At 43.8% G+C, this 14,705-nt stretch overlaps 1 protein-coding gene across 1 annotated transcript; it reads right to left on the bottom strand.

The window, feature by feature from the left end:
• Positions 1–560: 560 nt before the first annotated feature.
• On the bottom strand, positions 561–13,026 carry PGRMC2 (progesterone receptor membrane component 2). Its single transcript, XM_038135033.1, has 3 exons — positions 12,652–13,026; positions 2,821–2,976; positions 561–1,780 (listed from the first exon to the last, which is right to left on the bottom strand). Exons 1-3 carry the CDS (start codon positions 12,977–12,979, stop codon positions 1,683–1,685), a joined length of 582 nt encoding a protein of 193 aa, XP_037990961.1. The 5' UTR covers positions 12,980–13,026; the 3' UTR covers positions 561–1,682.
• Positions 13,027–14,705: the final 1,679 nt, after the last annotated feature.

Below are 14,705 nucleotides of genomic sequence, written 5' to 3'. Positions count from 1 at the left end.
AGAAACAGAATTCATCCTGCCTTCTAGGACATGTGAGTTACACACGATTCCACAGAGGAATTTTTGTTTATTTGTTTCATTTACATCTATATGAATCTCTTTCAGTCAAACAGGAATAAAAAAAGAGCAGTTATCCCTGGAATTTCAGAGTTTACAGTTCAACGGAATGTATATATATATAAACTGTTACTGTAGACTTAACACAGGTGAAATCTGCAACCAGAGGTACAAACATAAGCCATGAGGCTGCTGTTCTTGTTCTGTTAATGCCATGTGACATATTCCTTATACTCTATGTTGCACACAGTTACTACAATGCTTTATTTGTACCACTTTCCCCTCCCCACCCCCCCAATAAATTCACTGGCATAGGTTTAGTCTCTTAAATACAGCTTACCTGAGTCTTTGAGATTCCTCAACAGCTGGGACTTGAAAGGGAAAATAACTCCACCAGGACAAAGAGCAGTGGCTGCTTCATCTATCCAAGACTTCTCCCCCTTTTTATTGCATCATATTCCAGCTCTGCTTACCAGCTTCTACACAAAGTCTGACAGCACATGTGGTATTGTACATGCTTTATTAAAATGGTACTCGTATTTACAATATCTGCAGAAACAATCCCTCCCAAGTCTTGCATTCAGACAGACACACACACAGACACACGCGCGCAACGCCCCTTCACTCTACGGGGGTGTGAAGGCTATGCTCCCAAAAGTTAGGCAGCTTCTGGAAGAGGAGGAAGGGAGACTTTTTTTGTGTGTTTGTAATTCCTTAAAAAGAAGCATGGGTGTATGCATTTGGCCATCACAATGCTAATTTAAGTATATGTAGTATTAACATATGGCAGTAACACTGAGTGCTCCTCTTTTACATTCTATACACAGAATGACATCAAGGTTTTCCAGTCAACAGAACATTCCGATTCAGTCTCACTGCTGCTTGTAGTGACTATGAAACCGCAATTTGGGGGCTGTCCCTTAAAACAATTCAAGTCTATGGAAGCGAAATAAGGCACAATTTATATTTGATTTGATTTAGAGGATGGGAAAAAAGGGGAGAGGCAGGCTTCAGATAATTGTTGTTGTAGAAGAAACTTTTTTTACCCAATCCTTTTGAGAAAAGGATGAATTTTATCCCCATCCTAATCTACGTGGACTTCTCTTAGAGAACTGAAGGATTCTGCCGGGCTTCTAACGCCCACATACAAAACAAAACTGGAAATTCACATTTTTAACACCGGCTTCAGTAGTCTCACCTACTGATGCTGATGTGGATGAGTACATTTTTCTTTTAATGCTGAAGGAGAAGACACACACGAAACAAGATTCAAACCTTCCTCTGAGCTTGAAGACTCATGTCTTTTAGAGAGCTTGTAAGGTACACTAGTTGAAGGCTTCAGCTTACTGATAAAAAGGAATAGCATTTTTGCCTTTAAATCCCTGGCCCCTCTTCACTAACGAAGCCTAACCAGACATTACAAATAAACTGCAACAAAAAATTTGGCAGCACAAAGAATGTCTAGTATTCAAATCTTCATTTGTGAGTATATTATTTTCCTCGTACAAAACCTGTTGAATGTTTTTTCGCAGCAGATGAACTGTACCCAAAGATGCAGGACATTCTGTGATGGGGAATAAGAGGTTGCAGTTCCGAAGGCCCCTGACTTTGGTTGTTTACAAAGTTCATTCCTGTTTAGTGTGATCCTTGGTATCTTCCTCATCTGTGTATTCTGATGGTTCTTCCCCTGGTTTTAGGAGTCTACCTACGTAGTCATATTTTTCTGAAAGAGATTTATGATTCCATTACAATTAAATACAGCTGCATTTGCTTGCTAGCCCATACTACTGCAAATTCACTTTTTCTCCTGCACACTACAGTTCTAAATCTCAATCACTAAAACTGATGGTAATTTAGCAGCAAGCTCAGCCTCCTAAAGCGATCTTTCTACCATTACTTTTTCTAACTGTGAGTACTTTGTTTCCATTCTCCTCCAGCTGATCAGGCAAGATTTATCACCCGCGGGCTAAAAACCAATGCTCTTCAATCCTTCAGCCTGTTTTGATTTCAATTAGTGTGAAAAATTATTCCCCCTCCCTCCAGAGGCATAATTCCTTATTTGTCAGAAATTATTTCAAGACAAACTCATTCAACCCTTTATGTCAAAACAACTCTTAGTCCTCATGATAATTCCATGGCATCCAAAGCCAACAACCTCGAGCAGGAGTTCCACCAGCTAAGCAGATGAGATTCGCGAGTGAAATTCTGTGCCAAAGAGCCAACAGAACAGTGTTCTCGCATAAAAATAAAAGGTTAAAAAAGCTACAGTGACATGTAGTGAAAGCCTCTGTGGAAGACAGGCGTGATGAAATCCCAGGTCTGGTCTTAACAGTCAAGTTACACTGCACACACATTAGGGGGGACCTCGCTGCAGTCAACACCTCCCTTATGAGGGGACAAGGAGGGGCAGACACTTTGCTGTGGTGACCCCCAGGCTGTGTCAGGGGAGGGTTAAGTTGGGTATTAGAGAAAGATTCTTCACCCAGAGGGTGGCTGGGCACTGGCACAGGCTCTCCAGGGTCACAGCACCAGCCTGACAGAGTTCAAGCAGTGTTTGGGCAACGCTCTTAGGCACGGGGTGGGATTTTGGGGGATGGTCCTGTGCAGAGCTAAGAGTTGAAATCAGTGATCCTTGGGGGTCCCTTCCAACTCAGCATATTCTGTGATAATATTACTGTCAACACCTCTTTAAAAGCTTCCCCAAGCCCAAATCAGTCATTTTTATTTAAAGCATTTCCTTAAGCTGATAATTTCAGAATTTACCTTTAAATTGCATTTCCCACTCTCTTACACTTTCCATCTGTACAGCATTTAAGTCCGATAGGTCATCATATTCATCTCTGAGTGCATCTTTATCTAGACAGAAAGTTGCTAGTCCCCTGGAGGCATCTCTGCCAGCAAATATTCCATATGGACCCTCTGAAAACAAAAAGACAAAATGGATACCTTCACGTCTTTGCTTATGGTAACCAAAGCTCAGCTCTTTATGTATTCTGCCAAAGCCATACATTAAATTTCTGCAGTGATGGGAACAGCAGCAGTTTCAATGCCATGGCTGTTTGACATTCAACAGCACTGCAATTCAATCTTTAATATCACTAGGAGATAAAGTCTGAGAGAAGCAGAACCAGGAAAATAGCTTTGAAGGGATATATGGAAAAATCCCTGTCAGTTGATGCAAGCCAGTTGATGCAAATTCCAAAGGGACCAGAGGCTGGAATTCAAAAGAAATACACTTCTATTAAGCAACGCAATGAATATTTACAAGTCAGATATGAACAGAAACAAACTGCATAGACATCTTAATAAGAAATCCATTATTATAAATAAATAGAACTTAAGAGGGCTAATTAATGATTTCACTTCACTTACAGAATCACAAGAACTTTCTACATCTTTTGTGACATTTCTTACTTCTGAGGAAATCACCTCACTTATTTTGGGCAGTAGATCCCCTATACCCTTAGCCTGTAATGCTCTTGAAACCAGCACAGATTCCTGTAACATTAGGAATATAAAGCAAGTACTTCCTCTGTGCTTTTTGACCAATGCAAAGCAGCACAAATATCCCAATAAAATTTTGAGCAATGATTGTGAAATAAGTATTATTATTGAGAGAAATGGATTGTTTATAAACCAACAATTTGCAGGGTAATTAACTGAAAGAACTTTAGGCATATTGTTATCTTACATTTTCTTGACCTAAAACCAAATACCTTAAATTCAGACCAATTAAAAAAACCCAAACCAATACAAAAAACCAAAAAAAAAACCCAAAACAAAACAACACACTTTAAAATTTTCTGCGCTAACTGCACCAGCCTAGCACCCCAGCGATACCCAAGGCTTGCTACAGAGTGCTCCCTACGTGGTGGCAAACAGGCCAGAACCCTTCTCTGGATTACCTCTCAACAGTGGCCATCAGCCTGAAGAAAAGGCAGCACCCATGGGCAAGAATGAACACAAGCAAGTGGCAACACACTGTCCTTCACCCCCTCTACTGCCTGCTGCAGCACCTCAGATCTCTTCGGCAGCAGGATGAGCCATGGGGAATCATTCTGAAAGGCTGGTTCCTCCCAGGCTGCTCGCTGCAGCCATCACACCTATCTGCTCCTGCTGGGCATTGACTCCAGGGCTGGGACACAGACTGAATGCAGCAGGGACAACTCCTGAAGCAGGGAACCTGAGCACCATATGGATCAGAAGAAACTATGTCCTCACCAGAACTGGTGTAGTCTCTCCACCCCAGAGTGCTTGGCACTGTAAGCTGCTTACAGTCAAACCTGAGAACAGAAGGTTGTCCATTGTGCCAATTCCCTCCTCTCTCTAGAAATAAACCAACTGATTTCAAAGCACAGTTTCACAAGAAATAGGTACCAGAGAACGAACTATCAGCTGAAGTTTGCACTGTACCAGTCTGACCAAAATGATGAACAGCATCTCTGTGCTCATCCTTTCAGGTGTTTAGCTCCAAGAACAGCATCCATGAGAACTGCCTCAGGAATCAGGGACTACAGGTACAGTACTTCAGGGAAACAAAGCCAAGAGGGCTACCTTTCCTATTTGCATCCTGAATTAGGCATTTATTTGAAAAGCAGGATTCAGAGACTGAAATCAATCCTATACCAATGCACTCTGCATGCTCGGTCACTTCCACAGGACAGGCTAAGAGGCAGCAATGACCATCATCTGCAACACAGCACAGAGTCTCTTCAAACAAAAAGTCCTTCTTCAAGCAAAACAGCAATCATTCAAGTGATCTGATTTTTGATGTTCTGAATGAAGAACAGGGGAGCTATAAACAGCTCTTATAAACACCACAATTAGTAAATCCTTAAAAGCAATTAGAAATTGTTACGTAGTGACCCCACTAACAGTATTCTGTCCCCATTTTTTCCTTTCTCTGAATTGTTTCAAGCAAATACGTCCATAAATCCTACTATTTGCACAAGGTGTTTTCCAAACTCTGGCTAATCAGAAAGTAGCACCCTGCTGCCCTTCCGTACCCTGCATTTAGTGGTTTATGGAGTTTCACAGCACCTGCTGAGATGCCACCTCTTGGTGCACCAGCTTGATTCCAATTATTTACATTAAAGAGAGACTGATACTATATTTATCTGTATCAAGCACTGAACATTCTTAAATCTCAATAACACACTTAATTGAAAGCATGAAAACTTTTAGAATATATCAGCTTGCATTAAGATTTAATGGATGCAAAATTTCTGCAAGTATCTTGTAATCTCAGATGCTATTACACCAATGTTTTTTTCTTTCCTAAAACCGAATTTGAACTTTACAATTCCAGAATGTTTATTACAGAAGTATTCAGAAGTCACAGAGGACTCATCAAGCCACGTCCAAGCACTCAGTGGAATGCTAACTTGTAAAAACCAACCTTTGGACTCAGCAGACAGCATTTTAAATTCCAGCTCTGCAAATGTAACTTAGAAATGTGTTCTATTCTTTAGTCCTATACTAAAAGGTAAATACTGAATTGTGATTATTAGTAAATGGTGCAAGCTTGGCTTCACCTTGGTTCCTAAAGCAGAAGTTCAGCCATCTCAGTATGAGCAAGATCTACTTCAAGATTTAAAGCTTCCATTTAGGTGTTCTACACAGAGCTTCACTACAGTGTTTTATATTAATACAAAACATACAGGTCTGGGGTTCTGCTCTAAGCCTTAGTCTATTACTCACTTTTATATAAAAAACTGGTGCAACAGTCTGAAAAAGCTATTTTGCATATCAGATTTCACTGTACCTGGGGAAGTGTCCAGGAAGGTGCCAGCACATAAAATCCCAGGGAGAAAATATCTTTCAGGAACATGATTGAGGAGGAGACATCAGTGCAATCCTAGACACACTCCCACGGAGTTCTTTCATGGCCTGATGCAATTTACTCTGCAGGCCCTATCCACAGTCCTTCTTTCCTTTCCTTTTGTCTGCCCACCTATTTAGCCTGGCTCCTGCTGTAAATAATTGATTGCAGCATGACATGACAGACATGCTGAAGAGAGGGCAGGAACAGCAGCTTGTAGCACAGGTATATAAACCAAAGCAAGTTTCTGAGACCATATCAGTGAGGTTTTTTTTTGTTTGTTTTTGTTTTTTCTATATCCCCAAATTAGCCATTTCACAGTCAAATATGTCTTTAAAAAATTCTCCTCCCACTCCTATTTGGGACAGTACAACAACAAGAGTCAGGGAAGTGTAAAAACCAATTAAAACACATCTGCTACATGTTACTTGGGTATATGGAGGTACAAGTCTTCCATAAAGGAAAGCTGCTCCTTGAAGAATGCTTTTATTCCCATCACAGCTTTCACATTTAAAGACCTCTGTTCTAGAGCCTTTGTTAATTTTAGCCCTGGGACCAGTTATCAAGCCCACATATTTGCCTGCCTATCTCCACATCTGTACCTCCACGTTCATACACTGCATTTCCCCTGTATAAAGTCCTCATCTACCTTACAACTCCGCCTTGTATAAAGTACACCCTTCTCTAAGCTCAAACACATGCAAAACGTTGCTACCCACCACCTGCAGAGCTTCACTTCCTTTCAGAATCCAGTTAAGAATTTAGCAGCCTTGATGAATTTGACATCCTGTTCACCATGACATTTGTCTTTATTCACAATAAACTGGGGTACCTTGAGAATTGCTAAAGTCAGTCTCTTCAGATCATAAAAATACGTTCAAGATTTCTGCATCTCCTAGTGCTGGTTTGGTTCTCTAATGAAGATTTCTCTTTGCAAACAGGGAAAAAAAATCTATTAAACCTAAAGCAACATATTAAAAATTTTGAACCACAAAGTTTTTCTTCCGAAGTACTGCTTCTAGTCACTTCCTCCAAAACTGGGTAAAACTGGATCTTGGAACAGCACACATTTCAATTTTCAGCCAGTTTGGCCAATAGTTCCCCCAGCAAAACCTATGCTGGATCCAACTTCAGAGTATATCCCTGGCTGCCCAAGAGGCTCCCTGACCATTTCAGTTTGCAGCTTTGTGGAACATCCCAGACTATTGCTCCAACACCAGTAACGTTGTACACTGAACTTTGGATGGCTCCAAGGGGCAGCACAGGAATACACCACAGATAGCCACATGTGGACTTTATAGCTAATGAAGTGATAGGTGAGCTAAGAATTGTGGTCGTTTTCACAAGGCCCATGTGATCTCTCTAAAGAAGTCACACAGGTTAACAAGGCTCAGCTTTAAACCAGCAGCCTTGGTTTCTTCAACTAGTCAAAAAGCACTTCAAAGCAATCACCAAACGTGCATCTGTGGGCTCCACACAGTTACTGGAAATAAACCCCAGGTCGGTCTGAAGTTTACATACTCACGGACAACACTTGTTAATCTGCAGACAATAAGGACTAATCTCCCATTTAATGTGAGTAAGGGCAAAAGGCTACAAAATTATTAACAACTACATTATTCTATTGCTTTGCCTACTTTTTCCCCTCCAAGCTGAAGTGAAACCTTCGCTGGCTGTTTCAAATTTTGTATCTGAATCCTGACACATGTTTGCTCGGTGTTGCATCTTTCATGAGTGAATGAAAAAGCTGAAAGTTAGACTAAGCCATTTGGAGATGAAGCTTGAAAGCGGAAGGTTTCTAATAACATTTATCACTGGGAATTCAAGGTGACATAATTTTAACTTTACTGCTCCAGATTTACATGAAAGGGAAGATGTGGGTCAATTTTAAGTTACAACCTGCATGGAAAGTATGTGTTCTTAGGAGACCAGTCCCCATGCTAAATGGGAACTCTACAGATGTGAAATCTACATGCTAAGATGGCAAAAACAGGGGTCTAAACCTGACTCCTCAAGCACAAGGCCAGAGAGTCTCACTCTCACTTACTTGCTTTTTAACTCTGTGGGGAAAAAAAAAAAAAAAAAAAAAAAGTGCAAGAATCAATGACCCAATTTGTACTAAAGGGGCAGACAACAAGCACTGGTAAGAGAGCCCCTAGGTCAGCAGTCAGGAGCTCTCTAGAAGATAGCTGCATTCTTGAGAAGGACCTAGATTCCACATCTTGGTTTAGTGAGAAATGCTCTGACCACCAGTTTATTTCCTAGTAAGACAAGCAAAGCTGGCCAGGTTTTTTCATTCAATGAGGGTGATGCTGCTGTGTACTGGACTTAACATCTACATGTCACTAACAATGATGTCACTATCACATTTCATATTAGCTTGCTTTGAGCACACCTGCTTGATCAGGCCCCTCAAATGTCAGGTGACTCAATGATCTCAGAGGTTTTTTCCAGCCTAATCAATTCTGTGACTGGAACATGATTGGTTTAAATAGGAACTAGGAATTTGTACAGACCTCTTACAAAACGCACAGTTGTTCAAGTTTTAAGGAATATACTGAGGTTGTGAAAAAGGGAAAAAGAAATTTAAAAAACAAGGAAGAGAGAGCTTACAGACACACAGGGCAGAAACAGAGGAGGAGACAAGAATGCTGATCTTCCTGCACAAAACCACTTTACTACTCTCCATGAACATGGCCTGGAGGCTCAAAACAACCTCTATCCTGGCAGCAAAGGCACTACTCCCTTTAACCAGAAGTATGGAAACAATCTCTCACCAATATGTGTGCATACACCTTTTAGTTTTACTGCTTCTGGCTGGAACTCCATTTGTCTGTCCAGAAAAGCTTTTTCTCTGAAAAGCTGAATCCCAGGGCGAGAGACACTTCCACTACATAGACAACCAAAGAGGTGGCAAACTTCAGAACCACTGAGAAGACCTTTCACACTTTACAGAAAACATTTCTTTCCCCCAGTCTTATCCTCTGTACTTATCTGTAACCCCTCAGCCTGTTGTGTTCTTAAGATAAGGCCACCCTTAACAGAATTCTCCAAATACAACATATGTAGAGTCCCTCCTGCAACATTTCACTCTAACCATACCCTTGGAAAGGATGTATGGAAAAGCACCATTGCCATGCTGTCAACAGAGACACAGTGAAATTTATGGCACTGAATTCCAAAGAAAGTCTAACAGCGCCAGATTATTTTTATACAAACTACTGGAAAAAAAAAGACAGCTGTTTATTACAATGAAATAATGGCAGTTTTCCCTTCCTGGAAAATGAACTATGATGGAATATTTTTTGTGGAAGGAACTACTACTATCTAATCTATTCTTCTTAGAAAATCTATTCTTCTTGGAAAATCTTCATGACATCATGAAAGACAAGTGGGATGAGAGATGAGTTGACAGTGACAACATACTTCAGTGAAGGAAAGCCAGGAAATTGATTTTTTTAAGATCATGAAACATTAAGAAATAGAAGTGACGTGAACAGTTGCATACTCAGGGTTGCACATAATCTTGCTTTGTCATGCTCAAAGACCTGTATTTTTCATAAATGCACAAAGTATTTACTAAGCTAATCAAAACCTGTTTATGGCATTACCTTGGCATGCAAATTTAACTACTAAATATGAAGATTTGCTTACATAAACTACACTAACTCTTACAATGCTCTTCTACTGACAAATACACAACCAGAAATCTTGATGCAAGCAAACACACAAAGTTCAATGTTACAATAAATGAAAAGTAAAAAACTGTCTCTCATTGTAAGATATAAAACCAACACAGCACACACAGAAGGTATTAATGACTAGACCCTAAGTGAGGAGATGTGATTACAGATGGGAAATCATCCCAACAGAGGTTCTCTGACTGTCTGCTTATGTGATATTTTTAATAGTGTCCCACTAATTGTTTACTTTATCTCTTCTGGAGTTTGTGGATGATAAAGGGAAAGGCAATTAATTAGATTTAATAATCAGTCAAAGCATTCTAGGTCACTTACTCATCTGGACACAGGCAGAGGTGGAATTTAATACACCTAAGTGATGAAGTCTTGAAGCAAATGGTGTATTTGCAGGACAGAGCAGCATTTTGGAAAAGAACTGAGCAAGTAAAGTTTTAAATTCAGAGTTCAATGTAAGCAAAGTGGTTTTTGGAGCCACAGACTGTTATATGTGCAGTGTAGCCTTTCTTTACTCTTAGCTAAAATACATTAAGAGACACCAGAGACTAACAGGATACCAATGAGATAAACTGCAGAAGGCTTAAAGAAGACAGCATGACAAAAACAAACAAAAAATTGGGAAACATTTGGATTAAATGTTCAAGAAAACGAAGTTTTCAGTCGTGGCTGTTTGAAAGCAGGGCTTCAACACTCTATCACTATTTAAAAATACCTTTACTGTGTGTATGTAAAGGGCTGTTCAATTAAATGAACCAAAGTATAAAAAGATTCACTGGATGGAAACTTAAAACCAGGAGAACTCTGAATAAAATCAGAAGCTTGGTGGAAACTTTTTGGGGGAATCTCAATTGCTGGACAAAAATCTGGACTAGATGACAATTTTGGGCACTTTAAGGTTTCTGCTATAAGTATAAAAAAAAAGGAACACCTTGGCATCCAAACTACACTGAAGGAGGAAAGCCAGACCTTACTATGAAGACATAAGAAGCCACCTGAGGCAGCCACGTTATTCAGCATTAACCCAGCCCTGCAGACTTGCTGAAGACTGACAGTGAGCCCTCAGCCACTGCTTTCCACTGCCCTCAAAGCTGAAGCACTCTCTCTTCACATCAGTACCTCAACAATCTACTAAAGGCTCACAGTCAGAGCCTGAAATATCAGCAGAGCCAAACTCCTCAGCTCTTTCTTCTGTTAAAATTTGGCCATGCTTTGCTGGTATGCTTTGCACTTGCCTTGCCACACTCCAGCTATGAGACATAAAATTTCCATGAGAACTGCTGTGGACATCTGGTTACTCTGGCTGAAGCCTTTCTGAAAAGATCTCATCCAGCTGTAAGAGACTTTTCCACTTGAAATCTTCTCAGGTTTTTAAGGCCAGCAAGCTATCTACTAGTGTTCTTCGTTTCAGCCACAAAACAGTTGCAAGAAAAAATTCCCTGATATGTATCCAAAGAGGGAAACCACATCAGCACAATTCAGAAATCATCATGTTTGGCAGAGAACACACAGCTGATGATGCACTGGTTGAGCTTTACATGCAACATCCCAAGTTACAGATCTGACAGACGAAAACGATGTCACTCCTGTTAGAAAAAGGCAATCTTTCACTACAGGGACAAAAAAATAAAAAAGCCTTTGTCCCTCTTGATGAAAAGCTAGAAGCACTGCTTTTAAGGAAAACCAGCTGCTACCAGTTATCAAAAAGCAGACTGATGTCCTAGAACATTAAGTTTTAGCTTCCTCACAATAAGAGGCCTCCAAAGGTTGACAGTGTGAAGCACTGATGGTATCTGGAGAGGAGAGCCTAACATTTAACTGAAGTTTGATACACAAAAGGGAGAAAGTCAACGTTTAGATCAGGGTTCAGTATTATTTCACAGAGCACTCTGGCAGCTTACTGGTGTTTTAAGTTTCATGCAGCATGTGTATTACCTGCATCTTATGTCAGCACACAGGTCTCAGTTTAAAAACCCCTAAATAAGAGAGACAAAAGAACTAGCCTGATTAAGTGTCATGAAAGCTGCAGCTCACCAGACTGCATTTTCACAGCTTTACGGGTTAATAAACAACATAAACCATGGCGAGGTACTTTGGATTCCAACTTTTACAGCCAAAAAAAGCATTTCAATTCAATTACAGCAGGTTCACTTTCTGCGACTGGTATCACTAACTTTGAGCATAAAGTAGTTACAAAATTCTAGCCCAGTTCAACCACAGAGCTGCCAGTCCCTTCCCCACCAAGAACCAAAGGCTTGTAACATGCCAGCTTTGTATTTTGCTTTTTGTAACCTCAATTATTAAATAATAATAAATGATTACTTAACTTGAACTATTTCCTGGGGGAGTGGGAAATATCCTCTCTTCCCTCCACCCCTCTCACAAGGAAGACTGCCACGGTTATTATGAAAACTCCTGCATAGTTTGATTAGAGCAAGTTTTCCAAATCACCATTGTTTAAGGAAGAAAATTATCAGCAGTCATAAGCCTCATTTCCTTTGGCATCAGTCGTGAACACAGTGCTCACCATTAAGTTTACCCACCTCATTATTAAGAATGCTGCTTATCACGAGAAAGTGTGCTGCAGTTTCACAGTGTACAAGGTGAATACAAAACCAGAACATTTCTTTGAAGCCTGCTTTTCTGAACCTTCGAAATACACATTTCCTCTCCGAAGAGGAGTGCTGGCTGGCTGTCTGTTTACGAGATTGGCTTGATTTCTGCACTCTTCCCAACAGCAGCACCATACTAGTCCCAGAGCTCTCCTTGCCTATCTTTATCCCGACTAAAAGTCACACTCAATATGGCATTTACACCTAAATAAATAACCAGCTGGTTGGCTTCCTCTCCTGAGCCGTAAGCGCTACAACGAAGAAAGCACTGCTCAGCTGCACTTGGGAAACCTACTAGAAGAGACAGAAGGGAAAAAAAAAATAGAATTAACCATGGCACATCCAAATCAAGGCATCTGGGAAAATGCCGGCTGCCTGAGGAGAACCCAGACCCGCTGAGCATCACCAGTGTAACACCGCCGCTGGGTCCCAGGCCGGGACTCCCCCCATCCCCCCGCCGTCTCACCGGGCCCGTAGAACTTGCTGCCTTTGGTCACGTCGAAGACTTTGCCGTTAACAGCCAGGAGGATGCGAGGATTGCGAGCGCCGTCGAACTCGCGCAGCTGCTCCAGGGAGAAATCCCGGCGCTTCATGCGCGGCAGCGCGGCGGCCTCGCCCTGCCGGGCCGCGCCCCCCGGCCCGTTCCGCGCTCCCCAGCGCAGGTACAGCCGGTAGGCCGCCAGCAGCGCCAGGGCCAGCAGCCCCACGCTCAGCAGCATCTCGCCGCCCGCCGCGGCCGCGCCGCCCGCCCGGCCCTCCTCAGTCCTGAGCCGCCCCTGCCCATCGTCCGCCATCGCTGCCCGGACAGCGCGCGCCCGCCCGGGACACGCCCGGCCGCGGCCACGCCCCCGCCCACCGCCCCTCCCGCTCCTCATTGGCCGTCGGCCCGAATCGGCCCCGCCCCCGCCCGCGCCTCGCGCCCCGCCGGCGAATCGGGACGCGGGCACGCCCCGCGCCCAGCCCAACGGCGCGCGCGCGCCGCTCGCGCGAGAGGCGCCGCGGCCCCCCCCCTCAGCGCGCGTGCGCGCGCACCCACCGCCCCCCCCCCCTCCCCCCCTTCTTCCCGCCCCCCCCCCCCCATTCGCCTCGGCCCCCCTCTCCCACCCTCGCCCCCGCGCGCCCGGGTGGCGTTGGCGGGGGCGGCGCGCGGGGAGGGGGCCGCTCGCGCCGTCGCCTCGCGGCAGAGGGCGGGAAGCGCCGGGAGCCGCGCGGGGGCTGAGGGCGCCGCCTTGGAGCCGCGGGGTGCTGGGCAGCGGCCGTGGCAGGAGGCGCCTGCCCCCGGCACCGGCGGGAGGGTCGAAGGGCCGGCCGGCGGTGTTCGGCCGCCGCGGTGCGGCCGCGTCGCGCGGGGCCCGCTCGGCAGCTGCTGAGGGAGCGACACGTCTGCCTGCGCAGGGCTCTGGGGCGGCGGCGCTGCCCGCTCCGGTGACACAGGGCCGGTCTGGGGGGCAGAGGCGGCTCGGGGGGCTGCTCGGTGAGCTTCGCTGCTTAGGGTGAATGTACTCTTCCATTTCTGGCTGTCAGAAATCGGGGTGCTTGCTGCCATAGGGCTGGTGCACTAGGATCACCTCCCGTGCTCTGAAATGTGTCGCTGGCAGCGCATAGATGGCTCTCGTATACCTCGCTACGTTCTACCCGTGCTCCTCGGGAGTGAGTTTGCTCGGTTACGTGAGGAGAAAGACTTCCTAAAGGGTTTGTTATTTTCAGGGGTAGCTCGTCTCAGGGGGAGGACACCTGCAGAGAAGTCAAAGACCTGGGAGCAGAATGAAGCCCTTGTGCGCCTCTCACTTTGTGAACGTGCTCCCGAGCAGCACGGACCATCTCATCGGGTAATACAGAAGAGCCACTCTGTGGATGTGTAACAGGGCTCAGGCAATGTGAGCCTGGCTCAGCCACTCTCCCTGCGGCTGGAATGTGGCGCAGGGAGTACTTCGGACTTGAGGAACGCTGTTACTCCACCTAACTCAGGGGTGCTGAAGCATCCCTGCCTAATACCAGCTTTGGGAGTAATTCACAATCATGTCACTAGCTTGGAAAACTCAAATGTTTTCACAAAGCTGGGGAGACAGCGCGGGGGACTAAGCCCAGTGGGAAATAGCTTGGCATTTTCATGAAGCCCCGATTTTTCAGCACCCTGTGTAATGATTAGGTGTTTAATCTTCTGCCCTCTGAGCCGGTTCAGTAATGACTACCTCTGTGAGGAAACAGGATAAAGTTCTTGCTAGTTAAAGACCTGCAATTAAAATACTTATCACTATTCTCCTTAGCCTAGCTGGCTCTGTTTATTACATGTCTAAGTAAACATTATTAAGAAAGTCCTTTTATCTGAACAAGTCACAGCTTGATTGTGGTTAACAACAGTTTTTATTACAGAATTATAACATGTTTAAATTGTCTGGGCACAGCTATGGTGCAGATCACAAAAAGACAGTTGCAGTCTTATCTCTGGATTTCCTTCCCATTTCAGTTTAATACAGATTTTTCCACATCATCTTAAGGTGTTCTCTTAACTTACCTTGT

This window comes from Motacilla alba, chromosome 4 (assembly GCF_015832195.1).
Source record: "Motacilla alba alba isolate MOTALB_02 chromosome 4, Motacilla_alba_V1.0_pri, whole genome shotgun sequence".
Classification (NCBI taxonomy): Eukaryota; Metazoa; Chordata; class Aves; order Passeriformes; family Motacillidae; genus Motacilla; species Motacilla alba.
The sequence above is the reverse complement of the archived record's forward strand: the minus strand, read 5'-3'. Positions and strand labels throughout refer to the sequence as shown.